At 53.9% G+C, this 25,943-nt stretch overlaps 1 protein-coding gene across 1 annotated transcript; it reads left to right on the forward strand.

The window, feature by feature from the left end:
* Positions 1 to 5,175: 5,175 nt before the first annotated feature.
* Positions 5,176 to 6,144, forward strand: LOC118700710 (olfactory receptor 14J1-like). Its single transcript, XM_036405306.2, has one exon. The coding sequence runs from the start codon at positions 5,176 to 5,178 to the stop codon at positions 6,142 to 6,144; it is 969 nt and encodes a 322-aa protein (XP_036261199.2).
* Positions 6,145 to 25,943: the final 19,799 nt, after the last annotated feature.

The following is a 25,943-nucleotide window of genomic DNA, read 5'->3' on the forward strand; positions in this document are numbered from 1 at the left end:
TCAGGGTACACAAACAATTGTACTTCCTCTTAAATGTCTCCTTGAGAGAGTTTTTTAGTGGATGGGAGTCAAGGCTTGTGTGTGCTGCTTGGCCCAGCCCAGGCAGGGCTTTCCCAGCCACATTCCACACTCCATTGCCCAGCTGGAGCCACTGGTGCCTCTGAGTTGTGCTGCCCCAGCCCCAGGGATGCTCTCCTTGTCTGCCCATTCCCCCATGGTCTCTGGGCAGGGATGGCCTCACTGGGGGCTGCTGACATCCTCAGCAACTTGGAGGCTGCTGCTGAATTTCACTGCTCCAGAGGCTTGTTCAGCCTTCAGCTCTTCAGTGCAGGAATTCAGTGGCCCAGGGCTCATGAACATTCAGAACACCTGAACAAGCGATGCCTCTGGGAATCATTTGATTTTAATTTTCAAATCCTTTGTGGCTAATTAGACAGGTCTCAGTAGTGTATCCAAAGTTAATGCATTATATTAAAAAGACAGTGAAAAAATATTTTTAGGTCCTGTTTAGGATTTTTCCTGTTTATAAATCAATATGTGCAATCTCCAATTGACTCTGAATCCAAGTACCTCCTCATGCAGTTTGAATGGATATGAAAATCAAGACCCTTCATGGCTGACAATCAATCAGACTCTGTCCCTACCCCCAGCCCACCATTTCCCCCATCCAAGCCCTGGCACTCAGAGCAGCCTTGTGCAAATCTGAGCTCCCTCCAGCCCAGGCTGCACCTGCAGCTTTCAGCTCCTTGGCTCCAACTCCCACCTGCTTTCCTTGGAGAAGGAGCTGCCCGAGACACAGAGGGATGTTCATTTCTTGTCAGCCAACAAAGCCAAGGGAAGGCACAGCTCCATCAAATGCCAAAGTCATTCCTCTGCTGGATATTGAATCCACTTTCCACAGCAGACAGTCTCAGAGCAATGGAAAACACCTTCTGTGCCCAGCACTGATCCCAAGGTCCCCCCAAGCCCTCCCTGCCCCGATTCTGCCCAGATTTGCTCTTTGCACACACGAGTCACAGGCTGAAGTCAGGAGCTCCCTCCATGCCCAGAGGGAGGAAAAGAGAGAAAGGGGATGAAGAGCTCTCCTGTGCAGAGCCAAGGTCCAAGTGCAGCCCCTGCAGTGGGAACCACAACTCATCAGGTTTGTGTCCTTTGGGCTCAGGGCCTGGTGACACTCAGAGGCACAGAAAGGTTTCTTGCCAACAAACACAAGTTGAACATTTGAACAGTTTAATAACCATCACAGCTCTTCCCTCAGCTGTCTGGGATGTCCCAGCAGCATCTGACATGTCCCACATCCCCAACTGATTTCCGAAAAGGAACAGTTCTAGACAAGGACATAAGAAATGGCAATTTTGTGATAGATATAAACACAACTAAGATGTTGACTAATATGTTATTTATTTTAACATCAGAAAGATTGGGCAACTTTCTGGAGCTTAAAGCATGAAACCAGTCAGTTGAGAGGCACTTGAATGACCAGAGAGCATCTGGAGAACAAAATCTGAGAGCAATGGAAAGGCCGGTATAGTGAAGAGATGGCCACTTAGACATGGCCATTTCAACAGGAGAGCTAAAAACGCCTGATGAAAAAAGGAGATTAAATAATAGACTGAATATTGGTGACACAAGTAGATGGAAAGATCAGCATTTCTTCTCCTGCAATTAGTAGAACAATCCAGTAGATCCAGGAAATTCCTGTTCCTGATGGGAATACTTTGCCATTTCTCAAAAGAACTCAGATGACCCAGATAATAAAGATTTTCTTGTATATTAGGAAACTAACCGGCATTGACACCTGTGCCCCTTTCCAGGCTGACATCAGCTGTGTGCCCATGAACAGGCAGTGACACTTGTGCCCTGAGGTGCCCAGCTGGGATTGGATCTCTCTGAGAGCACCTGAGGAGAGCAGAGCACCTTGCAAGCTGCAGGGCCCTGACAGCCCCGCAGGGCTCCTGTGCCATCAACATCTGCTCTGCTCCAGTCTGAAACAGGGCCCAGCATGGTGCTGGGATCATCAGAGAGCTGAGGTGTGTGCTGGAATTCAATGGCCTCCCCATCCCGCAGCAGCCCTGCATTTCCCTCCTGCAGCCTTGGTCTCCAGCCCAGCCATGGAGGCTCTTTGGGCTCTGGAGTGTTGCTGCCGCCCCCAAGGGCAGCTGAGCTCTGCCTTTGGCACAGTCAGGCCTGGCCAGCTGCCAGGACTGTCTAGGTTCCCTTGGCTTCCTGAGGGCCAGCTCTCATCTGCCTGTGAAACACTGGGGCTCTGTACTCTCCTTCCTATGGAAAAGAACCGTTCTTCTCATCCAGGTGGCCATGGACAAAACTGGGATTTGACCTCCCAAATTCCTTCTACCCAAGGATTGCTCCCAGACAAAAGCTGCCAAGACAAACAGGTCTGGCTGGCCTTGGCCTCCTTGGGGCTGCCTCTAATCACCCTATGAAACACTGGGGCTCTGCCCTTTCCTTCCTGTGGACTAGAACTGTCATTCTGGTCCAGGCACTCATGGCTGAAATGGAATTCCACCTGTGAAACTCCACAAATATCCAAAGGCTGCTTTCAGACAAAAGCTGCAAGGACAGACAGGTCTGGCTGGCCTTGGCCTCTGGTGACTGCCTCAGATCTGCCTTCAAACCCTTGGGTTCTGTGGTTTCCTCCCTGTAGAAAAGAACTGTCCCTCTTGTGTCCAGGCACCCATGGTCTCAAGCACATGAGCACTGTACAGGGACAAAAGAGCTCTGTGCTCAGTGGGGTGGAGACTGAGGACAGCAGAGGAGAGCCCTGGGATGGACTGAAGGGTGGTTTCAGAGATGGTGGATCCTTTTGACATAATAGTAAACAGGGAGAAGAAAAAAGAAAAAAATAATGTAAATTGCTGCTGGGGATGTCTGGACTGGACACAAGGAGAAAGGAATTTCCCTGCCAGGGCAGGGCTGTGGTGCAACACATTCCCCAGAAGGAGCCTGGAGCAGCCCAAGGCTTTGTGTGGGCAGGCAGAGGCAGGCAGGAGGCAGAGCTGTCAGCAAAGGAAGGGCCCAGACAGGTGGGGCAGCCGGGGGATGCCCACAGCCTGCAGGGACAGAGGCGCAGGGCAGGGACACCGTAGGACAGCCTGGGCTGCACAGGGCACAGGGATGGGCAGCAGCTGCAAGACAGCCCTGACAGAGCCAACTTGGGCAGCACTTTGGCCATGGCTGCTGGCCCTGGGCCTGAGGCCACGAGGGGAAAAGTGACCCTTGCAGGCCTGGGGCCTCATTGCCTCCTTGTCCCTGCTCAGCAGCCTGGCAGGGGCCGCCCCATGCTCCTGCCCTTGGCATTGCCCATCCCCACATGCCAGTGCCCATCCCGGGAAGAGCCCTGAGCAATGAGGGAGGGACAGGATCAGCCTGGCCAGGGGCTGGGGCTCAGGCCTTGGCCCTTTGCATTCCTGAAACACATCCAGGTTTGCTCAACACCAGAGACACCTTTGCCTTGTTTGTCCCCAGCTGTCATCACTGCCTCCAGTGTTCTGCTCTACCTGGAACTTGGGGACACTTTCCCAGTCGTGTCCCTCAGTGGGACCCATTAAAACTTCAAGAAACTTCAGAGTTTCAATTTAATTTTGAGTTCCTGAGAAGTTTTTTGAAGACTCTCTCAGGGACTGAGTCTGATGTAAACAACACCAAATCCCTGAGAGGCTCATTAAAGTCCTTGTGCTGTGTCTGTGCTGCTGAGCTTTAAAGGAACAGCTCTTCCCAGGGCCAGCTCCTCTCCCAGCCCAGCAGGGCTGAGGGCTCTGCCTGCAGGCACTGAGGGCACAGGAGCCAGGCAGAGACAGGCTGAAGGCAATCAGGATTGAAAAGACATTGAGCTGAGACTTCACTTGGGGAAAGATCTTCACAGCCCTGTGCATGGTGAGTGTGTGGGTGCAGGGCAATGTCCCCTGTGCTCCTGGAGGGATCTCCTGAAGCCAGCACACCCCACAGCCTGGGGGATGTGTCAGGAGGACTCTCCAAGTTTCTCTCTGGCACAGAAGGAGGAGGAGGAGGATGTGCTGCAGAGCGGGGCTGCCCTGGGCACCGTCAGAGGGACAGGGCAGGACGGCTCCTGCTGCCAGGGATGGCTCCTGCTGCCAGGGACGGCTGCAGGGGCTGAAGCTGGGGCTGCAGCCAGGGCTGCCCAGGGCTGTCCTGCAGAGCAGCTCCTGCAGCCCTCAGGGCTCTTGGCCAGCCCAGGGCATGTGCCACCTGCCAGGGGCAGCTCTCAGCCTGCCTGGCACCTCCCCATGGACGCTGCAGGGGAGAAGTTCCAGGTGGAAGGAGCCACCCCCATCAGGGCAGATTCCTCCTGCTCTGGAGATGGTGCTGCATGGCCAGGGCTGCTCTCAGCTTTCTCCTAAAGGGAAGGGAAAGGGGCTGTCAGCTTGGCTGTGTCCCTGAGACTCCTGCACTGTCACCCTGGGCATCAGCAGATGGGCCTCAGATCTCCCTCAGAAAGTGCCTCCTCAGCCTCCTCTCCATACAGACAGCAGCAGCAGCACCTTGGCTTGCAGCATCTCTGTTTGTCTGGCCTGCCCTTAAGGCCCTGCTGCCAGGGAGATGCCCCTAGGCAGTGCCCAGGGCTGGGAGGGGTCTGCAGGGCAGAGCTGAGCCCCCAGGGCTGGGCTGGGCTCTGGCAGCACTGGCAGGGACAAGGCTTGGATAGAGAGAAACAGCTCCCAGTAGGCACAACTCCAGGCAGCAGAGAGCCAGGCCAACCCTTGGCATCCCTCCATGTCTAGCTGCACAGGGAAAAAGAGAAGGGCTTAGAGAAATTGAAACTGTAGTCTTGAAAAGCTCCACTTTATTTTTCAAGCACATTTTAATTTTTATCACCCTGAACTAGAGGGACGTGTAATGAGCAAAGGGCACCTGTGTGGGACAAGCAGGCCTGACTGCACTGGGGCATAGAGAGCCCTGTTTTCCGTCTGAGCTCCCCAGTGTTCAGCCTGAGAGCAATGCTGAAGATGAGTCAGTAACTCAGCAGCACAAACCCAAGCTCAAAAATAAAAATGTTTAGTGAAGTGGCCCCACAGAAAGAGAAGTAGTTTTGATGGAATTTCTAAAATAACCCCCCCCCATAGCGTTGATTCAAAGAGATTGGTCCCAGCTTGTCAATGTCTTCTTTGAACAGTCCACGAGGCTCAGAGTGAAGGAATGTCCAACAGCAGCTCCATCAGGCACTTCCTCCTGCTGGCATTGGCAGACACGCGGCAGCTGCAGCTCCTGCACTTCTGCCTCTTGCTGGGCATCTCCCTGGCTGCCCTCCTGGGCAACGGCCTCATCATCAGCGCTGTAGCCTGCGGCCACCACCTGCACACGCCCATGTTCTTCTTCCTGCTCAACCTGGCCCTCACTGACCTGGGCTCCATCTGCACCACTGTCCCCAAAGCCATGCACAATTCCCTGTGGGACACCAGCAACATCTCCTACACGGGATGTGCTGCACAGCTCTTTTTCTTTATGTTTTTCATCTCAGCAGAATTTTCCCTCCTGACCATCATGTGCTACGACCGCTACGTGTCCATCTGCAAACCCCTGCACTACGGGACCCTCCTGGGCAGCAGAGCTTGTGCCCACATGGCAGCAGCTGCCTGGGCCAGTGCCTTTCTCTATTCACTGCTGCACACAGCCAATACATTTTCCCTGCCCCTGTGCCATGGCAACGCCCTGAGCCAGTTCTTCTGTGAAATCCCACAGATCCTCAAGCTCTCCTGCTCACATTCCTACCTCAGGGAACTTGGGCTTCTTGCTCTTAGTGCCTTTTTAGCACTTGGTTGTTTCATGTTCATTGTTTTCTCCTATGTGCAGATCTTCAGGGCTGTGCTGAGGATCCCCTCTGAGCAGGGACGGCACAAAGCCTTTTCCACCTGCCTCCCTCACCTGGCTGTAGTCTCCGTGTTCCTCAGCACTGCAGCCTTTGGCTACCTGAAGCCCCCCTTCCTGTCCTCCCCATCCCTGGATCTGGCCCTGTCAGTTCTGTATTCGGTGGTGCCTCCAGCCCTGAACCCCCTCATCTACAGCCTGAGGAACCAGGAGCTCAAGGAGGCCCTGAGAAAATTGATTGGACTGTATTTTCAGAAGCATTTCAGAACCATTTTCTGCTGCAGAGCCTTCAGAATGTAACTCTTTACAATCTCTGCATTTTTTCCCCCATTTGTCAATTTTTTTATTTGGTAACTTTTTTCTGCTGCTGTTGTGTTTTTTACAAAATACTGCAGTATTACTCTTAGCATTTCTACATGAATATCTACCTTTCTTTTGAAACACAAAGACTTACAAGAGGTCTGTTCCCTGTGCATTTAAATAAAAACAAGTGCTTGCCCTGACCTGTGTGTCCAGGATTCTTCCTGAGCCCTTCTCTGTCCCTGCAGGGGCAGTGCCTGTGAGCAGAGGTGGAGGGAAGAGACTCCCAGCACAGCAGCACAGCCAGGGACAATGGCCCTGGCTCTTGCCCCATCTGCCCTGCCCAACTCCACCCTGTCCTTCCCAGCCCTGTGGGGGTGCAAGGCCAGAGTGCTCTGGCAGCTTGGTCCCTGTCCTGCTGCATGTCCCTGCTGTGACCTCAGGCAGGGACAGGCCATGGGCACTGCTGGGACACAGCTGGGCTCCAGCACAGCAGCTCCATCAGCAAAGGGCATCTCCTGAGGGCAGGGCAGCGAGGCTTCGCTCTCCTTCAGAGCTTCTGTCAGGAATGTGCTCCAGGAATGCCCTGGCACAGCAAAGCCCAGTGCCTGGGGCAGGGGGGGAGTGTGCAGGGGGGCTCACAGCAGTGTCCTGGCACAGCCAGAGCTCCTGGCATGGACCTGAGGCAGCAGCAGAGCAGGGCCTGGGCTGTGTCTTTGTTCTGGGACAGCCTGGGAAGGTGCCCCAGGGCAATTGTCCCACACCAGCCCCTGCAGCCACCATTGCCAGCACTGGCCTCTCCCCACCTGCAGGAGGCTGATTGTCCCTGCACGGAGGGACACCAAGGGACCAGGCCAGCAGGCCATGTTTATTCTGTGCTGAGGAGATCTCAGCAGTGCATGGTGTGTGTGTGGGGAGATGAACTCCAGTGAGCACAAACACCATCAGCAGCACCCGGGAGTGGCACAATTCCAGTGGCACAAACAGTGCCTTGAGGCCACTTCACTCTGAGAGTAATGTCCTATGGGAAAACACCTGAATTCTTTGCTGGGTTGTGGTTAGGACTGCATAGAGAGAAATATCCCAGGCAGGGAGGCTCCAGGAAAAAATGCTCAGGGCAGCCATGGACTGCACAGAGAGACATTGGATAGAGTGAGAGTCTGTGGGGAGAAATCACAGCTGCCTCCCTTCTGAACCACCCCAAGGACCTGGACAGGGCTGTGCTGTGTTCTGGGCACTGACCTGGAACTGAGGGATGTGGAAAAGGCCTTTGGTGTCAGGGCTGTTGAGAAGGCTGGGCAGTGTCACTGTGGGACCTCTCTCAAACCCCTTGGAAGGGCCAGAGCCATCCCAGAGGGTCCTGGGCACTCGGGAAGGGCAGACATGGAACCAGTCTGCAAACAGGGCAGGGAGGGGGACTGGGAGAGTCACAGCCTGGTCAGGCTCAGCAGGGAAGAGGATGTGGCAAATCCTCCTGCAGCCATTCCAGGCACTGGCAGGACAGGGCAGGGACTGCAGAACCCACGTGGGAGGGAAAAGAAGGGGATGTTGTGTGCCCAGACTTCAGCCAGGCCTGGGACAGGGTCTGCTGTGGTCTCCTCCGAGCCAGACTGGAGAGAGCTGGGCTGAAGGAGTGGAACATGGGCTGGGTGGCAATTTGGATGAACAATGAGGATCAAATGTAATCCATGGTACAGAGTCCTCTTGGCAGCCACGCCCTGGTGACATCCCTCAGTGACCAGCCCTTGACCACCACTGTGGAATATTTCTATTGTCTCTACAATGGCATGAAATGAACTTTCAATTCCTTTATGAATGCTGCCAAATTGCAGGGAGTCTGTGACTGAATTCATCTAGTTAATGGTGACAGCAAAATGTAATTGGGCAAGATGACTGAGTTGGGTAAATTTGTCTTGCCATCAGCTGCCAAGCAAGCCACAAGAAACGTCAGAAAAAACTCATGCATCAGAAGAAAGTCAGTTCAATAGGGAAAACCCTAACCTGACAAAAAAATCCCAAACCCAATAAAAAAAACTAAAGTAAGACCCACCCACAACAACACAAAAACCCCACAAACAAACCAACCACAAAAAGAAAAAGCCACAGAAGAAAAGCAAATCCACAGAAAATCTCCTATCAGCAGAAAATGTTTCACTACCCTGTGGCAGGAGAGGATTCTGTATGTGTAGGTGCTGTTTTGAAAGAAAAATATCTTTAAAAAGAAATTAATCCCCTACCCTCTTTGCCCCCCACTTCTCTCAGCTGATTGCTGATCATGGTGTGACATGGAATGGAACATCCCTTGGGTCAGTCCAGCCCAGCTGTCCCATCCCTGTTCCCCAGGAACACTTGCCCACCCCAGGCCCATAGGTTGGGGGGTTTGCAGACGCCTCATGCAGGGCGAGCACTGAGACAAGGACAGGAGAACAGAACAACATTTACTCTTGTCAAGGACAGTAGAACAGTACAGCACAACCTTGGAGAAACTGATTGAGGATGTGCCTCTGGCAAACAGAAGCCACATAAAATGCGAGCAGGATGCCAGCTCAGCTCTGCAAGGCCGACAAAACAGAAGTTATGTAAAACAATAATACTGCCCATACTCAAAAGGGGAGTTGAAGAACAGCCACCTAAAAAGGACACTGGATGTTGAAGACAAAACCCAAAAGAACCATAAAAGGATTCGTGATAAGGGGTGCAACCATGTCAAATAACCTCAAAGGAAGTGAGGATAGCTAATGGATGCATAATCAGTGTGTGTGATAAAAACTCTGTTCATTTGATGCTCAGTGCACTCAAATGGAGGAAGGATGGCCCAAGTGCCCAGCATACTGTAATAAAGAATACCTGCTTTTAAATACTCAAAACTGTGTCAGAAGGTTTCTATCCAGTGGATTTCAGTATCAGTGGTGTCCTTGGCTCCATTATGCCCCACAGTTTCACAATGGCCCCTTGGTTCCATGAGGCCCTGCTGTATCACAATGGACCCTTGGTTCCATTGGGTTCCGTACTGTCAAAATGGCCTCTTTGGTTCTGCACTGCCACAATGCTCTCTTGCTTCCACGAGGCCTTGGTGTGTCACAACAGCCCCTTGGTTCCATGAACTGCCATAGTGTCACCCTGGTCTCTTGGATCTGCAGTGTCACAATGGACAATTGGTCACAAGCAGCCCTGCTGTGTCACCATGAATATTTGGTTCCACGGGGCCCCACAGTGTCAGAATGGCCCCTTGGTTCCACAAGGTTCCACAGCATCCCCATGGTCTCCTTGGATCCGCAGTATCTCCATGGAGCATTGGTTCCATGTGGCCCTGCTGTGTCACAGTGGTTCCTTGGTTCCATGAAGCCCCACTGTATAACAATGGAATCTTGGTCCTGTGAGGTTCTGTACTGTCATCATGGTCTCCTTGGTTCTGGACTGTAGCAATGGACCCTTGGTTCCACAAGGTTCTATGATGTCACAATGGTCTCCTTGGTTCCATGAGGCCTTGTTTTGTCACAATGGACCTGTGGTTCAATGAGCTTCCCTGGTGTCACCATGATCTCCTTGGATCCTCATTGTCAAAATGGACAATCGGCTCCATGGGCCCTACTGTGTCACAACAAACCCTCAGTGCCATGTGGTTCTGTGGTGTCACAATGGTCTGCCTGGTTCAACAAGGCCCTGGAGTGTCACAATGGCTGCTTGGTTCTGTGAGCTTCCATAGCATCAACAATGGTCTCCTTGTTTCTGCTGTGTCATAATGGACCCTGGTCCCATGAGGTCCCTAAATATCACTGGTCTCCTAGGTTCCATGTGGCCCTGCTGTGTCACCACAGCCCCTTGGTTCCATGAGTTTCTGTACTATCAGCAATGGTTCCTTTGTTCCAATGAGGCCCTGCTATGTCACAATGGACCTTGGGTTTCATGAAGTTCTTCAATGTCACAATGGCCCCTGGGATCCATGAGGTCCCATAGTGTCACCAAGGTGTCCTTGGATCCACACTGCCATAAAGGACCATTGTTGCAGCTGGAGTAGCTGGTAAAAAAGCCCAGGGTAGGTAAGCAAAAACGGCCTTTGCATGGTATCCACAGATGTTTAATTCAGCCGTGTGGTGAGATATTCAGGGTCACAAGGCAGGACTCCTGGGGGGAGTCCAGGTTTCTGTATCTCCAGAGGAAGGGGCTGATCAGTGCCATGGGGGCAGTAAAAAGATGGGGGCCAATGGGGGAATAGGGAGGAAGTGGCTGAGGGACACAGAACAAGGGGAAGGAGCCAATGGGGTTGAACAACTTTTGAGGGAAGTTTCTTGTGTCTCCCTAACCCAGGAAATGCCTCTCAGGGTTTCCACAGCTGTAGAGTGTCAAAATGCCCCCTTGGTTCTTTTGGGCTCCTCAGGATCACAGTGGACCTCTGGCTGCATGAGGCCCAGCTATGTCACAATTGTCTCCCCTTAATTCCATGAGGTCCCTCAATGTCACAACGGACCTTTGGTTCCATGCGTCCCATATTGTTCCAAGAATTCTTAGTTCCATGGAGCCCTGTAGTGTCACAATGGTCCCTTAGTTCCATGGTGCCACAAAGTGCCACAAGTGCCCTTTGGCCCAACAGGGCCTCATAATGTCACAATGGACTCCTTGGTTCCATGGAGACACAAATTGCCACAATGACCCTTTGGTTTCACAAGGCCTCAAAGCGTAAAAATGGCCTCCATGGTTTCATACAGCCATGCTGTGTCACAACAGACCCTCGGCTCCATGATGCCCTGTGGTGTAACAATGGCCTCCTTGGTTTTGCGCTTTAAGAATGCCCCCTTGGTCCCTAGGAGCCCCACAGTGTCACTATCGTGCCCTTGGTTCCATGAGACTTTGCTGTGTCACAATGCTGCTTTGTTTCCACAAGGCCCCATGCATCATAATGATCTCTGTGGTTCCATGAGGCCTTGCTGTGGCACAATGGCCCCTTGTTTCCATGATGCCCTGTAGCACAGCAATGGTCTCCTTGGTTCCATGGAGTCAGAATTGCCCCTTTGTCCCATGGAGCTCCGCAGTGTCACAATGGCCCCTTGGTTCCAATGGGTTCCAAAGGGCCATAATGTTCTCCATGGTTCCATGAGGCCCTGCAATATCCCAATGGATCCTTGGTTCCAAGAGGGCCCGCAGTGTCACAAGGCTGCCTTAATTCGAAGAGACCCTGCAGTGCTGTAGTGGCCCCTTGGTTCCATGAGGCAAAGCAGAATCAGAATGGCCCCTTGGTTCCAGGAGCATCACAGTGTCACCATGGTCCCCTTGGTTCTACAGGGCCCCGCCGTGTAACAATGGACCTTGGGTTCCATGAGGTTCCACTGCATCACAATGACTTTGGTTCCATGAGCTTCCACACTGTCAACAATGGTCTGAGTTCCACAATGTCACCATGGATCCTTTGTTCCATGATGTTCCATAGCATAACATGACCACCTTGATTCCAGAATATACTGCAGTGTCACAATGGTTCCATGCAGCCCCAAACTCTCACAATGACCCCACAGCTCCATGAGCTTCCACACTGTCAGCAATGGTCTCCTGGGTTCCACGAGGCCTTGCTCTGATACAATGGACTTTTGGTTCCATGGGGTTCCACTGCATCGCAATGGACCCTTTGTTCCATGAGGTTCCAAGTGTCACACCTGGATCCTTGTTTCTGTGATCCTCTGCAGTCACCAAATGTCCAAAATATCAGAATAAGACTCCTTAATACTAATTTGGTGTCTAAGAGAGCAGCATTTATTCAGGGCTGAGGTCCAGCAGGTGATAACTCCTTAGGTGGACACGTAATTCTACAAGGGTACAGCTTATATACAGTCACTACGTGTATATTGAAATTTACCCATTTCCATAAAACCCACCCCAAGTTCCCAGTTTCAGTTCTTGCTTTTTCTATCACTGCATTCTTGAGCCAAGATGTCTTCTTCTTCTCTTCTAACCACCCCTGCTGGGAAAGCAGCCCCTGCATGCCTTGTCCCTCTACTTAAAGTTCACAGGCATGGTTAAAATTGAATAAACCCTTTTGGTATCAAGGACAAGGCTTTGTGTGGGCAGGCAGAGCAGGCAGGAGGCAGAGCTGTCAGCAAAGGAAGGGCCCAGCCAGGTGGGGCAGCCGGGGGATGCTGACAGCCTGCAGGGACAGAGGCGCAGGGCAGGGACACCGTAGGACAGCCTGGGCTGCACAGGGCACAGGGATGGGCAGCAGCTGCAAGACAGCCCTGACAGAGCCAACTTGGGCAGCACTTTAGGCATGGCAGACACAAAGATCACCAAAGCCCCAGAGGGTCATTAAAGCCCTTGTGCTGTGTCTGTGCTGATGAGCTGGGCCGGGCTCCTGGCCCAGAGGCAGCTCCTGGCCAAGGCAGCAGAGCTGCAGAGAGACAGCTCTGGCCAGGAGCAGCTCCTGTGCACAGCCCAGCAGGGCTGGGGCACTGCCAGGGCCCCTCAGGGACACCAGCAGGGCACAGACAGAGCTCCCAGGGGCTCAGCACTGGCAGGGGCTGTGGTATGTCCCAGAGGGGGCTGTGTCACAGCAGCTCCTCTGTGGCTGTGTCATGGAGGCACAGAGCAGCTGCGATGTCAGCAAGGGGCTGTGTGACAGCACAGAGTGGGTTGTGTGAGGTCACAGATTAGGCTATGACATCACAGAGTTTGTTGTGTGAGGTGATCGAGCAGCTACGGCATCATAGAGGGAACTGTGTGACATCACAGAGAAGGCTGTGACATCATGGCATGGCTGTATGACATCATAGAGCTGGCTGTGAGGTCAAAGTGTGTGCTGTGACATTCCAGAGTGGCAGTATGACATTACAGAGAGGGTTTTGTGACATCAGAGAGTGGTTGTGACATCACTGAGGGTGTTATGAAATCACACAGCTATCTGTGACATCATAGAGTAGGGTGTGAGGCCATGGAGCAGATCCTGCCATCATAAAAGGTGGCTCTGTGACATCAGAGAGTGGGTTGTGACATCACTGGCTGGCTGTGTAACATCATAGAGCTGGCTGTGACATCACAGAACACACAGTGACATCATACGGTGACTTTGCGACATCACAGTGTCTTCTGAGACATCACAGTGCACCTGCATGACATTCCAGAGTGACTTCCGAGAGTTGGCTCTGTGACATCACAAGGGTGCTGTGTGACATCCCAAAGTGGGTTGCGACATCACTGGTGGCTGTGTGACATTGCAAAAGAGATCTGTGGCATCAGAGGGGGTTGTGTATGACATCACAGGTCACTGTCTGATGTCACAGGAGGCTGGGTGACATCCCAGGGGCTGTGTGAGGTCACTGGGGAGGTCACTCTGCCCCGGCCCCCCTCACAGTTCCCCCCAGAGCAGTCCAACCCTGCTCGTGCACAGCGGGGTCCCCTGTCCCCCCGGGTCCCCCCGCCCCTGGCGCCGCAGCCTCCCCCAGAGGATGTTCCACGAGATCGACCCCAGAGCCTGATACGGGGACGGGGGGCTGGGGCCCTGGCAGTGGCACAGGGGGACAGGGACCCCCCGTCAGTGTCCCCGTGTCCCCCAGGGCCAGAGCCTGGGCCAGGGCTCCTTCACCCTGTTGCAAACAAGGGGCTGAGAGCGCTGAAGAAATCCCCAGCCAGGGATCAGCAAAAACCAGACTTAATATTAAGGGACAGCAGCACAAAGTTCCTTGGAAAGAGTCACTGTGCTCCTGACTGGACACTTCAGGCACACCAAGGAAACAAAGCAACAACAAAACCCAACAAAATCCAGGCAATCGAACCGAAAATGAACCAAGAACTGTGTATGCTTGTGTGCCTGTGTTCTAAAAAGACAGTGAGGGCAAGGATAAAAGGAATGCAGCCTAAAAGCTAAACTGAGCTCAAACTTAACAGGCCTTGACTGATTACTTAGACTTCAGCATTGAGCCAAAAAAAGTACTTCACCTTACTTATAACCTTGACAGTATTTCACCTCACTTATAACCTATGACTTAATGATTTCACTGTGCAATAACACTTAACAACATTCAACTTAGCTTATATTAAACTTCATTACTTAGCAAAAGAGCATCTTAGCAGCATTTAACTCAGCTTACAGCTTGTGACTTAACCTTACCTACAGGCCTGACTGGCTCAGCTATCCAAGGCACTCAAATCCCTCAGAGAGCAGCATTTTTGCCATATTTCCCCAGCACAGGCACTCCTGTGTGCACACAGACACAAAGAGTCAGTGCAAGGCACCTGGCAGAAATTCCCCTGAGGGCAGGAAATGCTCCCTGTGGATCCTTTGGCATCTCCCCAGCGGGTGAAAGGTTGAGCCTGGAGGAGTGGGGGGATCGGCCCAGGCTCCGTCGTTGTTGGGGATCCCCGAGTGCAGCAAACGGGAGAGTTCCCGGCTGGGAGAGGCCCCACTCAGAGGGAGTCGCTGGCCCAGGAGAGCTCCAAGGGCTCCTTTTGGAGCGCTGTTTGCAGGGCCCCAAGAGAGGGGCTTCAGTCCCAGCAATGGTTCATCCTGGCCACACTTGGCACCAACAGCTTTCTTTGGCAGTTTGAGAACAGGGATGTTGTGCCACGGAGGGAACAAAACCAGTTCCCAGGGCTGCTCCTACAGAAAGCAGGAGCTGGTTGGGCAGCAGCAGTGCCTGGAGCAAACAGTGTTTGTGATGAGCTGCAGAGGAGCTGAGCCCAGGTGCTGTTGGCCAAGGCCGAGGCCCAAGGAGCATTTCTCAGCTGGCAGGGCGGCCTGAGAAGGGGAGGGGGGAATGCAGCAGCACAGGGCCCATGGAACCAAGGGAGCATTGTGACCCTGTGGGGCCCTGTGAGACCAAGGGACCATTGTGACACTGTGGGGCCTTCTGACACCAAGGGACCATGGTGACACTGTGGGGCCTCATGGAATCATGGAGAGCACTGTGACATTGCTGGGCCTCATGGAACCAAGGGGGCCATACTGATGCTGTAGGGCTCCATGGAATTGTAGGGATCATTATGACACTGAGAGGCCCCATCAAACCAAGAGTCCATTGTGACACAGTGGGGCCTCATGGAACCGTGGAGACAATTGTGACACTTTGGGGGTCATGGAACCATGGGGCCATTGTGACACTGTGAGACCCCCATGGTCTCACAATGGTGCCAAAGGTCCATTGTGACATTGCAACGCCTCATGGAACCATGGAGACACCATCAGGACAATTTACAGCCACATGGAACCAAGGAGACCATTGTGACACTGTGAGGCCTCATGAAACCAGTGAGACCCTTGTGACCCTGGGGGTCCCCACACAACCAAGAGGATCATTGTGATACTGTGGGGCCTGGTGAAACCAAGAGGCCTTTGTGACACTGCAGGGCTGCGTGGAACCAAAGCTCCAGTGTGACATTGCAGGGCCTCATGTCATCAGTGGTCCATTGTGACACTGTGGAGCCAAAGGAGACCATTGTGATACTGCAGGGCTGCATAGAACCGAGGGGCCATGGTGACATTTTGGAACCCCATTCAACAAAAGGTTCATTGTGACACTGCAGGGCTGCATGGAACCAAAGCTCCAGGGAGATACAGAGGGGCCTCCTGTCATCAATGGTCCACTGTGTGTGTGGCACCGTGGAGCCAGAGGAGACCGTTGTGACACTGCAAACCCCCACGGTCCAATGGTCCATTGTGACATTGCAGGGCTCATGGAACAGAGGAGTCCCGTGACATTGTGGGGCCTGTGGAGACCATTGTGACACTGCAAGGCCTCATGGAATCCTTGGGACCGCTGTGACACTGCAGGGCCTTCTGAAACCTAGGAGTCATTGTGACACTCTGGGACCCCATTGAACCAAGGGTCCATTGTGACACTGCTGGACCCCATGGAATCAAAGTACCACTGGGAAACTGAGGGGCCCCATGGAACCAAGGAGACAATGGTGACACTGCAGGACCTCATAAAAGCAAGGGGACACGGAACAGGACTGGCTGGTCTGGCCTTCCGTTGACTGCCTGACTGGTCCAAATGACCCTGGAATGTTGAGGATCTCTTCTCATCTGCTATTGAAACACTGGGGCTCTGTGCTTTCCTTCCCAATGGAAAAGAACTCTCCTTCTCTGCTAGGCACCCATGGCCAGAATTGGGATTTCACCTCCAAATTTCCTTATATCCAGGGACTGTTCCCAGAGGAATATTGCCAGGACAAGTCTGTCTTGCATTGGTTTTATAAGGGTCACCTCCCATCTGTCCCTAAAACATTGGGGAAGGCTCTGAGCTTTCCTTCCCATGGGAAAGAATTGTCCTGCTTCTCCAGGTGCCCATGGCTGAGACTGGGCTTCCACCTTCAAAATTCCCTACATCCAAAGATAGCTCCCAGACAAAATATGTCATTTCTGTCAAGTCTGCATGGCCTTGGACTAGTGAGGCTCTCACCTGCCTTCCAAACACTGGAGCTCTGTGCTTTCCTTCCAATGGAAAAGAAGTGCCCTTCTTGGCCAGGTGCACATGGCCAGAATTGGGATTTCACCTCCAACACTGCCTGTTGTGACAGACTGAAGGAGATTGTGGCTCAAAGGATTTTGTGTTTGCGGGAGGAAGGTCCGGCCTTGCCCTGCCCTGGAAGCCCAGCCCTGCCCTGCCCTGGAACCCCAATCCCCCCAGAGCCTCTATCCCAGCCCAGCAGTGGCTGCCAGTCCCTGGCACAGCACAGGCAATGCTCCACAGCCACCTCCGCAGCCCCAGCCCAGCTCCTGAGGGACCAAATGAGCCCAAGCCACACCTGGGGGAAAGGCCCAGGGAGACCAAGGGGTATTGAAGGCTGACCACAAGGCAAGCACACATCTTGGCCCTACCTCCTCTTGGAATTTTCATCTGAACAGTGCTGGAATCCAGGAGTTGGTAGCTGTGTGTGTGTGTGTGCTTCTCTGTATCTTTTTTTGTCTTTAGCTCTCTCTATGTCTTCTTCTATTTCTGTCCTCGTGCAAATTTTGAGTAACATAAAATTGAACAGGCTTAAGAGTTTATGTAGTTGAATGGGCCAAGGTAGTTCTTTGAGAAGTGTTTTTGTTGATTGAATGTGGCATTAAACTATTTGCCAAAGTTTCTCTAATTTTCTAAAGTTGTCAGTAAAGGCTGTTTTGTTGTTTTGAGCTCCCGAGAATTTCTTGTCAGTATTTCTCCAGTGTTTTCAACTCAGGGTACACAAACAATTGTAATTCCTCTTAAATGTCTCCTTGAGAGAGTTGTTTGGGGGATGGGAGTCAGGGCTTGTGTGTGCTGCTTGGCCCAGCCCAGGCAGGGCTTTCCCAGCCACATTCCACACTCCATTGCCCAGCTGGAGCCACTGGTGCCTCTGAGTTGTGCTGCCCCAGCCCCAGGGACGCTCTCCTTGTCTGCCCATTCCCCCATGGTCTCTGGGCAGGGATGGCCTCACTGGGGGCTGTTGACATCCTCAGCAACTTGGAGGCTGCTGCTGAATTTCACTGCTCCAGAGGCTTGTTCAGCCTTCAGCTCTTCAGTGCAGGAATTCAGTGTCCCAGGGCTCATGAACATTCAGAACTCCTTAACAAGCGATGCCTCTGGGAATAATTTGATTTTAATTTTCAAATCTTTTGTGATTAATTAGACAGATTTCAGTAGTGTATTCAAATTGAATACATCATATTTAAAAAGACAGCAAGAAAAGATTTTTTTAGGTCCTGTTTAGTCTTGTTTTCCTGTTAATTCATTGATATGTGCAATCTCCAATTGACACTGAATCCAGGTATTTCCTCATGCAGCTTGAATGGATATGAAAATCAAGACCCTTCATGGCTGACAATCAATCAGACTCTGTCCCTACCCCCACCCCACCATTTCCCCCATCCAAGCCCTGCACTCAGAGCAGCCTTGTGCAAATCTGAGCTCCCTCCAGCCCAGGCTGTACCTGCAGCTTTCAGCTCCTTGGCTCCAACTCCCACCTGCTTTCCTTGGAGAAGGAGCTGCCCGAGACACAGAGGGATGTTCATTTCTTGTCAGTCAACAAAGCCAAGGGAAGGCACAGCTCCATCAAATGCAAAAGTGATTCTTCTCCCTGGCTCTGCCCTGCCCCTGATCCCCACAGTCTGTCCTGTTTCCTTTGTCCCTGCATTTCCAGGGAATTTCTGGCTATGGAGGGAGGTCCAAGTGCAGCCACTGGAGTGGGAACCACAACTCATCAGGTTTGTGTCCTTTGAGGGAGCAGGAACTGGTGAGATTCAGAGGCCAGAAAGTTTTCTCTTCATGGCCAGCATAAAAAATGTGAACGTGATAACATTTAAGAAACCTCAAAATCCTTCCCTTAGCTCCTTGTGATCTTACAGCCACATCTGACATGTTCACCACCCACAAGGGATTGCCATACAGGAAAGATTTTAGACAGAGACATAAGAAGAGGTGATATAAAAGATAAAAATACAACTAAGATGCTGACCAAGATGTTATTTTAACTTCTGAAAGATTGGGCAACTCCCTGAAGTTCAAAGCATGAAGCCAGTAAAGGGGGATGCATTGGAATGACCTGAGAAGAGCTGCAGGAGGAAGTCTGGGAGCAAAGGAAAGGACAAAGATCCAGCGGCTCTTAATGAAGAGAGTCCTTAGACACGGCCATTTAAACAGGACAGCTGAAAACACATGAAGGAAGAGGGTCATAAAATATTAGACTAAATGTTGGTAGCAAAGGTAGAGGAGAAGATCAGTTTTTCTTCTCCTGCCATCAATAGAAGAATCCAGTAGATCCAGGAAATTCGTGTTCCTGGTGGGAAAATATTGCCATATCACAAAAGTAGTCAAGTGACCCACATAAAAAAGATTTGCGTGTATAATTATGAAACTAACAGGTATTAAAACCTGTGCCCCTTTCCAGGCAGACATCAATTGTGTGCCCATGAACAGGCAGTGCCACTTGTGCCCTGAGGTGCCCAGCTGGGATTGGATCTCTCCGTGAGCACCTGAGGGAGAGCAGAGCACCTTGCAAGCTGCAGGTCCTTGAAAGCCCCGCAGGGATCCTGTGCCATCAACATCTGCTCTGCTCCAGTCTGAAACAGGGCCCAGCATGGTGCCGGGATCATCAGAGAGTTGAGGTGTGTGCTGGAATTCAATGGCCTCCCCATCCCGCAGCAGCCCTGCATTTCCCTCCTGCAGCCTTGGTCTCCAACCCAGCCATGGAGGCTCTTTGGGCTCTGGAGTGTTGCTGCAGCCCCCAAGGGCAGCTGAGCTCTGCCTTTGGCACAGTCAGGCCTGGCCAGCGCAGGCCATGCTCAGCAATTGCTTGTGTGTGCCTGGCCTTGCTGTCAGCCCCGGCAGCGGCTGTGTGGCCCCTTTGTGGCCCTGTGCTGGCCCAGCCATGGTGGCCCAGCCCCTGTGCAGGCCCAGCCCAGGCCAGGAGCATTGCGGCTGGGAACGGCCCCTGTGCCGTGGTGCCCACAGCAGCCTTGGGGCTCTGTGCCCCATGGCCTCCCTGCTGGGCAGCCTCTGCCAGCTCCTGCAGAGCCCGTGCCACCTGTGGGGCTGCACAGACAGCCCTGCCCCGGGCTCTGCTGGCCTCTGGGCCAGCAGAGAGGCAGCCAGGGCTGGCCATGGCCGGGAACAGGCCCTGAGCCCCGCAGGAGGATGGAGCTGGGCCACAGCCAAACTCAGTCCAGGCCAAAGCTGGGCTCAGCAGCCAGGGCTGCCAACGCATGGGCACAGAGCCTGGCGCTGACAAATGTCCTGGGCCCCCTCCCTGCTCTGTCCATGCCACCAAGGGCACAGAGCAGCCTCCTCTCTGGGCCACTTGCCTGTTTGCAATGCCTTGCACAGGCGCTGGCCCTGCCCCACAAGGCCTGGCCTGAGTCCTGCCCCTGCACGCTCAGCCAGGCTGAGATGGACACTGATGGTTTCTGGGCCAGGCTCTCGGAGCCCAGCCCAGCTCCCTGCAAGCTCTGCCAGCTGCCCTGAGCTCTGGGCAGCACCAAGGGCCTCTCTGAGCCCAGCCCAGCCGTCTCTGGCCCCACAGCTCTGCTCAGGCCAGGCTGCTCTGGGCACTGACACCACGGCCTCAGCCCCTGCCAAGGCCACAGCAGCAGCTGCAGCTGCCACAGGACTCAGCCCCAGCCGTGAGGGAAGGTGCTTGGCCAAGGCCAAAGGAGGCTCCCTGGCTGCCCTGCTCCCCTCGGCCTGAGGTGCTGAGAGCTCTGCAGCCCCTGCTGCCATCCCATCTGCCCAGGGCGGCACAAGAGCCCCGGCCTTGGGGCCCTCAAGAGCTGCTCCTGCTCCAGGCCCAGGGCCCATGCCAAAGCTGGGTCAGCCACAAACCTGTGCCCATTTTTGTTCATTGCTGCTCTGATGGGGATGAATCCTCAGCCACTTGGCTTTGATGATGAATTTTATTACTCCAGATGCCTCTTGTTTCTTGAGCTCTTCACTTCAGGAATTCAGTGAGAAAAGCTCATAAATATTCGTTCAAAACACCTTAACAAGAAAAGCCCCTGGGAAAAATTGAAGTTTTCAATTATTCTCTGGTTAGTTAGACAAATTTCAGAAGTGCATTCTAATGTCCAAATGATATTGACCCCCAGCACCTTCTAATGCAGTCTGAACAGATATTAAAATCAAGACCCTTCATGGCTGCCATTTAATCAGACTTTGTCCCCACCCCCTCTCCACCATTTGCCTCATCCAGCCCCTGGCAGTCCTATGGATCAGGAATGGTGTGGCCAGCAGGAGCAGGGCAGTGATTCTTGTCCTGTGCTCGACACTGGTTGGGCAGCACCTCGAGTGCTGTGTCCAGTTCTGGGCCCCCCAATTTAGGAAGGACATGGAGGGGCTGGAGCGTGTCCAGAGAAGGGCAACAAGGCTGGGGAGGGGTCTGGAGCACAAGTCCTGTGAGGAGCAGCTGAGGTAGCTGGGGTTGTTTATCCTGGAGCAGGGGAGGCTCAGGGGAGACCTCATCACTCTCCACAACTCCCTGACAGGAGGGTGCAGCCGGGTGGGGGTCGGGCTCTTCTCCCAGGGAACAGTGACAGGACAAGAGGACACAGCCAAAAGCTGCACCAGGGGATTTTTAGACTGGACATTAGAAAATATTCTCCACACAAAGAGTGTTTGGGCATTGGAATGGGCTGCAAGGGTAGATAGATGAGTCACCGTCCCTGGAGGTTTTTGAGGAAAGACTGAGTGCCATGGTCTGGGTGAGAAGGTGGTGTTAGGTCCCAGGTTGGACTTGATGCTCTCCAAGGTCATTTCCAGCCTGGTTGATTCTCTGATGATTGTGACACTGCAGGGCCCTGGGGAAGCAAGGGGCCATTGTGACACTGCGGGGCCTGGTGGCACCAAGAGGACCATGGTGACACTGTGTATGACAGGACAGCACAGAGCCAAGGGGCCATGGTGACACTGTGGGGCTGAATGGAAGCAAGGAGTCCATTGTGACAGTCTGGGTCCTGGTGGAAGCACAGAGGCCACTGTGACCCTGCAGGGCCTTTTGCAACCAAGGGGCCATTGTGCCACTGTGGAACCAAGGAGGCCCTTGGGAGAGCCTGGGGACAATGGAATCAAGGGGCCATTGCTCCATTGCAAGGACTCTGGGAACTGAGGGAAAAATTGTGAAACTGTGGTGCCCCATGGAACCAAGAGTCCCTGGTGACACTGCAGAATCTTGTGTCACCAGGGCTCCATTGTGACACTGCAGCACCAAGGAATTCATTGTGGCACTCTGAGGCCCCCTGGAAGCAAGAGGCCACTGTGACCCTGCAGGGCCTTGTGGAACCATGCAGAGCATTGTGACAGAGCAGGACCTGGTTTCACGATGGGGCCATTGTGACACTGCAGGGCCCTATGGAACCAAGGGGTCGGGGCTGCTCCACAGGGACTCCTGGAATGAAGGAAAAATGTTTGACGCCGTGGTGGCCCTTGGGACCAAGAGGCCATTGTGACACTGTGGAACCAAGGAGAGCATTGCTGCACTGCCAGACCTCATGGAACCAAGGATCCATTGTGACACTGCAGAGCCTGGGAGGACCAAGGGCCATTGTGACACTTCAGGGCCCAAGGATCCAAGGGACTTTGTGACACCAAGGGGTCCCAAGGAACTAAAGGGACATTGTGACACTGGGAGGCCTCATGGAGTCATGGAGACCATTGGGACACTCTGGGGCCTCATGGAACCATGGTGACACCAAGTTGTCTGAGACTGTGGATCTGCTGGAGGGTAGGAGGGCTCTGCACAGGGCCCTGGACAGGCTGGATCCAGGGCCCAAATCCAACAAGGTGAGGTTTAACAAGTCCCAGTGCCGGGTCCTGCACTTTGGCGACAACAACCCCTGCAGTACTACAGGCTGGGGACAGAGTGGCTGGAGAGGAGCCAGGCAGAAAGGGACCTGCAGGGACTGATGGACAGCAGGCTGGACATGAGGCAGCAGTGTGCCCAGGTGGCCAAGAAGGCCAATGGCTCCTGGCCTGGATCAGGAATGGTGTGGCCAGCAGGAGCAGGGCAGGGATTCTTCCCCTGTGCTGGGCACTGGTTGGGCAGCACCTCGAGTGCTGTGTCCCGTTCCTGGCCCCCTGGGGTGGGCAAGAGGAAGAAATTTGTAGCAGGAGGAGTAAAGAAAGTAAAGGTGAAGCCAAGGAAATGCTCAGGGCAGTTTGGGGTTGGCTGCCAGGCAGCCCTGGCTCTGAGCAACAGCGTCTGCAGTGGCACAGGAAACTCCCAGCTGATGGGAACAAACTTTCTGGCTGAGTGCAGAGGCCAGGACAAAGCTGAGTGGTTTCCCTGGTGTCCCCCAGGCCTTGCTGGCCCCAGGGGCTGATGGCATTTGTGCTCCCTCAGGTTCATGTCCCCACAGCAACAGCATGGGGGTGCTGCCCCTGCTGTGTGCAATGCAAACAGGGGCTGCTGAGGCAGTGCTGCCGTGTCTGTGCCTGCAAGGATGGGGCACCTGTGTGAGCTGGGGGAGAGGCCAGGGCTGCAGAGGGGGGATGTTGTTGGCAGCTGCATGAGGATGCTCTGGGACGCTGCCCTGGGCTGTGCAGCGCACTGGGGATGGATCAGCCCCTGCTCTGCTGCTCCTTCCTGTCTGCCCCAGGGCCCTTGCAGAGCCCCAGCCATGCTGTTTGCCCCCAGCCTGCCCACGGCCAGCCTGGGGCTGCTCACGGGGGTTTCTGTGCTGAGCATTGGCCTGGCCGTGTTCTTGAGAGAGCCTGGGCAAGGAGCCTGGAGCCCCCAGGGCCTGGCCTGAGGCGTCAGCGCTGCCCCAGCAGTGCCCATGGCCTGTCCCTGCTGCAGCCCCGGCACTGCCACCCCCAGGGCTGTGCCCGGCCCCGAGAGCACTCAGGCCCTGCAGCAACACCAGGGCCACCAGGGCAGCGGGGCATGGCCACGGCAGCAGCGCTGGCAACACCAAGTGCTGCTGCTGCTGCTGCTGGGCACAGCTGCTGGGCCAGCACTGATCTGCCCCAGCTCTGCACACAGACATTGCTGCTGCAGTTCCAGAGAAGGCAACAAAAGGGCTTCTCTGCAGAAAACTCTGCTGGGAGATCCTTTAGTTCCTTTAAAGCCACTGAGAGTGCATTGACACAGTCTGTGGCTACAGGGAAGGAGGAGAGAAACAAAATGAGAAATGTCAGAAGCAATGACATTTCTTTCAGTGGATATTGAAAAAGTAAAACAAAGAAAAAGAACCTCCGAAATGAAACCAAGCAGAAGTATCAAAGACCCACTGAGTGTTGTTACTGACAAAGCCTCTCCAGGGACTAATTACAGCAGATAATTGGAGGCCATGATTGCAGAAACCTCTCAGAGACTCCAAGGCCAAAGCCAAAGCCAAAGTCCTTTGAAAAACCTGCAGTCCCTGCAGGGAGCATGAAGGAGCCCCCAGGGCCATTGCTGAGCAAGGCTCCCCAGGGACTCCTTGCAGCAGATCCTTGAGGCCACTGGCATGTGGGCTAGGGGGGGATGCTGAGGGCAGCACAAGGGGCTGACAGTGCCCAGCCTGGCTGGGGCTGTGCCAGGAGGCCCCAGGGCCTCAGGACAAGGTGTCTCCTCCCAGCCCTTGCTGGCACAGACCCTGCTGTGCCCCAGGGCACCAAGACTTGGCTTCTCTTTGTCCCCACCTGTCATCACTGTCTGCAGTTCTCTGCTCTGCCTGGGGCCTGGGGACACTTGCTCAGTCGTGTCCCTCTCTGGGACCCATTAAAAGTCCAAGAAACTTTGGAGTTGGATTCTGCCTTGGTGTTCTGCAGAGGTTTCTTCAGCTCCCTCTGGGGAACTGATGTCCAGGGCCTGAGCACAAAGGCCCAGAGGCGTATTAAAGTCCTTGTGCTGTGTCTGTGCTGCTGAGCTGGGCTGGGCTCCTGGCACAGAGGCAGTTCCTGGTGACCAAGAAGAGCTTCAAAAGCACATTTCTCTTGATGAGCAGCTCTTCTGCCAGCCCAGCAGGGCTGGGGCACTGCCTGCAGCCAGCCCGGGCACAGCCCAGAGGCACAGAGAGCTTCAATCAGTCAGGGCTGGGAAGGGGCTGAGAAGTGCCTGGGGCACAATCACTGCCAGCCCTTGGCAGTGGAACAGGAACCTTGGCAGTGGAACAGGAACCTTCCTTGGCACAGGAACCTCTGACTGCAGGACAGTGCAGCTGCAGCTCCTGGAGCCATCTCCTCAAGCTGGAACATGCCAATGCCTGCAGAGCCTGTGAGTCCATTCTCTGCTTGTCTCTTGTGCAGAGCAGCCAGGGGTGCCCAGGGCTGTCCTGCAGAGCAGGGTCCTGCAGCCCAGGGCGCTGTGCTGGGGCAGGGACTCTGCTGCCTGCCAGGGACAGCTCTCAGCCAGCCCTGGCAGCTGCTCCCAGCACTGGGGGACAAGATCTGGGTGGCAGGAGAGAGCTGGTGAGGCTTGGAAGTGTTCTCCTTGTGTGGGGAGGATGCTGCATTGTTCAGGGCTGCTCCCAGCATGGCATTTAACTGCAGAACTTTTCCAAGTAGATTATACAGGGAGCACAGCAAGGCAGGGGCTGCATAAATGGGGAAAATCATTTTTTTTAATCCACTGCTCTGTGTTGCCTGGATGTGAAATAGCACATAAATATTCATCTCTGGTTTCAGGCAGTAAAAAATAAAAAACATTTCTCTTACATCTGAATAAACTGGGCAGTTACTGTGATGAGCACAGGGTCCCTTAGGGCAGCATCAGTGTTGCTTTTCCAGCCTCATCAGGTTTCCGCTTACGTTTCCATCAGAGCCTGCAGAGCCAGAGCTGCCCCTGGGCAGTGCCTGAGCTGGGAGGGCTCTGCAGGGCAGAGCTGAGCCCCCAGGGCTGGGCTGGGCTCTGGCAGCACTGGCAGGGCCCAGCCCTGGGCACAGGGAAGCAGCTGCTGGCAGGGACAGCTCCAGGCAGCAGAGCCCTGGGCAGGCAGTGGGGGGAAAGTGCCCCCAGGCTGTGCTGGGATATTTCAAGTCCTCTCCAAACCCAACTATTCCATGATTACTTTTCTTACAGATCCCCATGCCAAGGCACAGCAAATGTCCAACAGCAGCTCCATCAGGCACTTCCTGCTGCTGGCATTGGCAGACACGCGGCAGCTGCAGCTCCTGCACTTCTGCCTCTTGCTGGGCATCTCCCTGGCTGCCCTCCTGGGCAACGGCCTCATCATCAGCGCCGTAGCCTGCGGCCACCACCTGCACACGCCCATGTTCTTCTTCCTGCTCAACCTGGCCCTCAGTGACCTGGGCTCCATCTGCACCACTGTCCCCAAAGCCATGCACAATTCCCTCTGGGACACCAGCAACATCTCCTACACAGCATGTGCTGCACAGGGCTTTTTCTTTCTCTTCTTCATCTCAGCAGACTTTTATCTCCTGACC

The sequence above is a fragment of the Molothrus ater genome, chromosome 35, assembly GCF_012460135.2.
Source record: "Molothrus ater isolate BHLD 08-10-18 breed brown headed cowbird chromosome 35, BPBGC_Mater_1.1, whole genome shotgun sequence".
Taxonomy (NCBI): Eukaryota; Metazoa; Chordata; class Aves; order Passeriformes; family Icteridae; genus Molothrus; species Molothrus ater.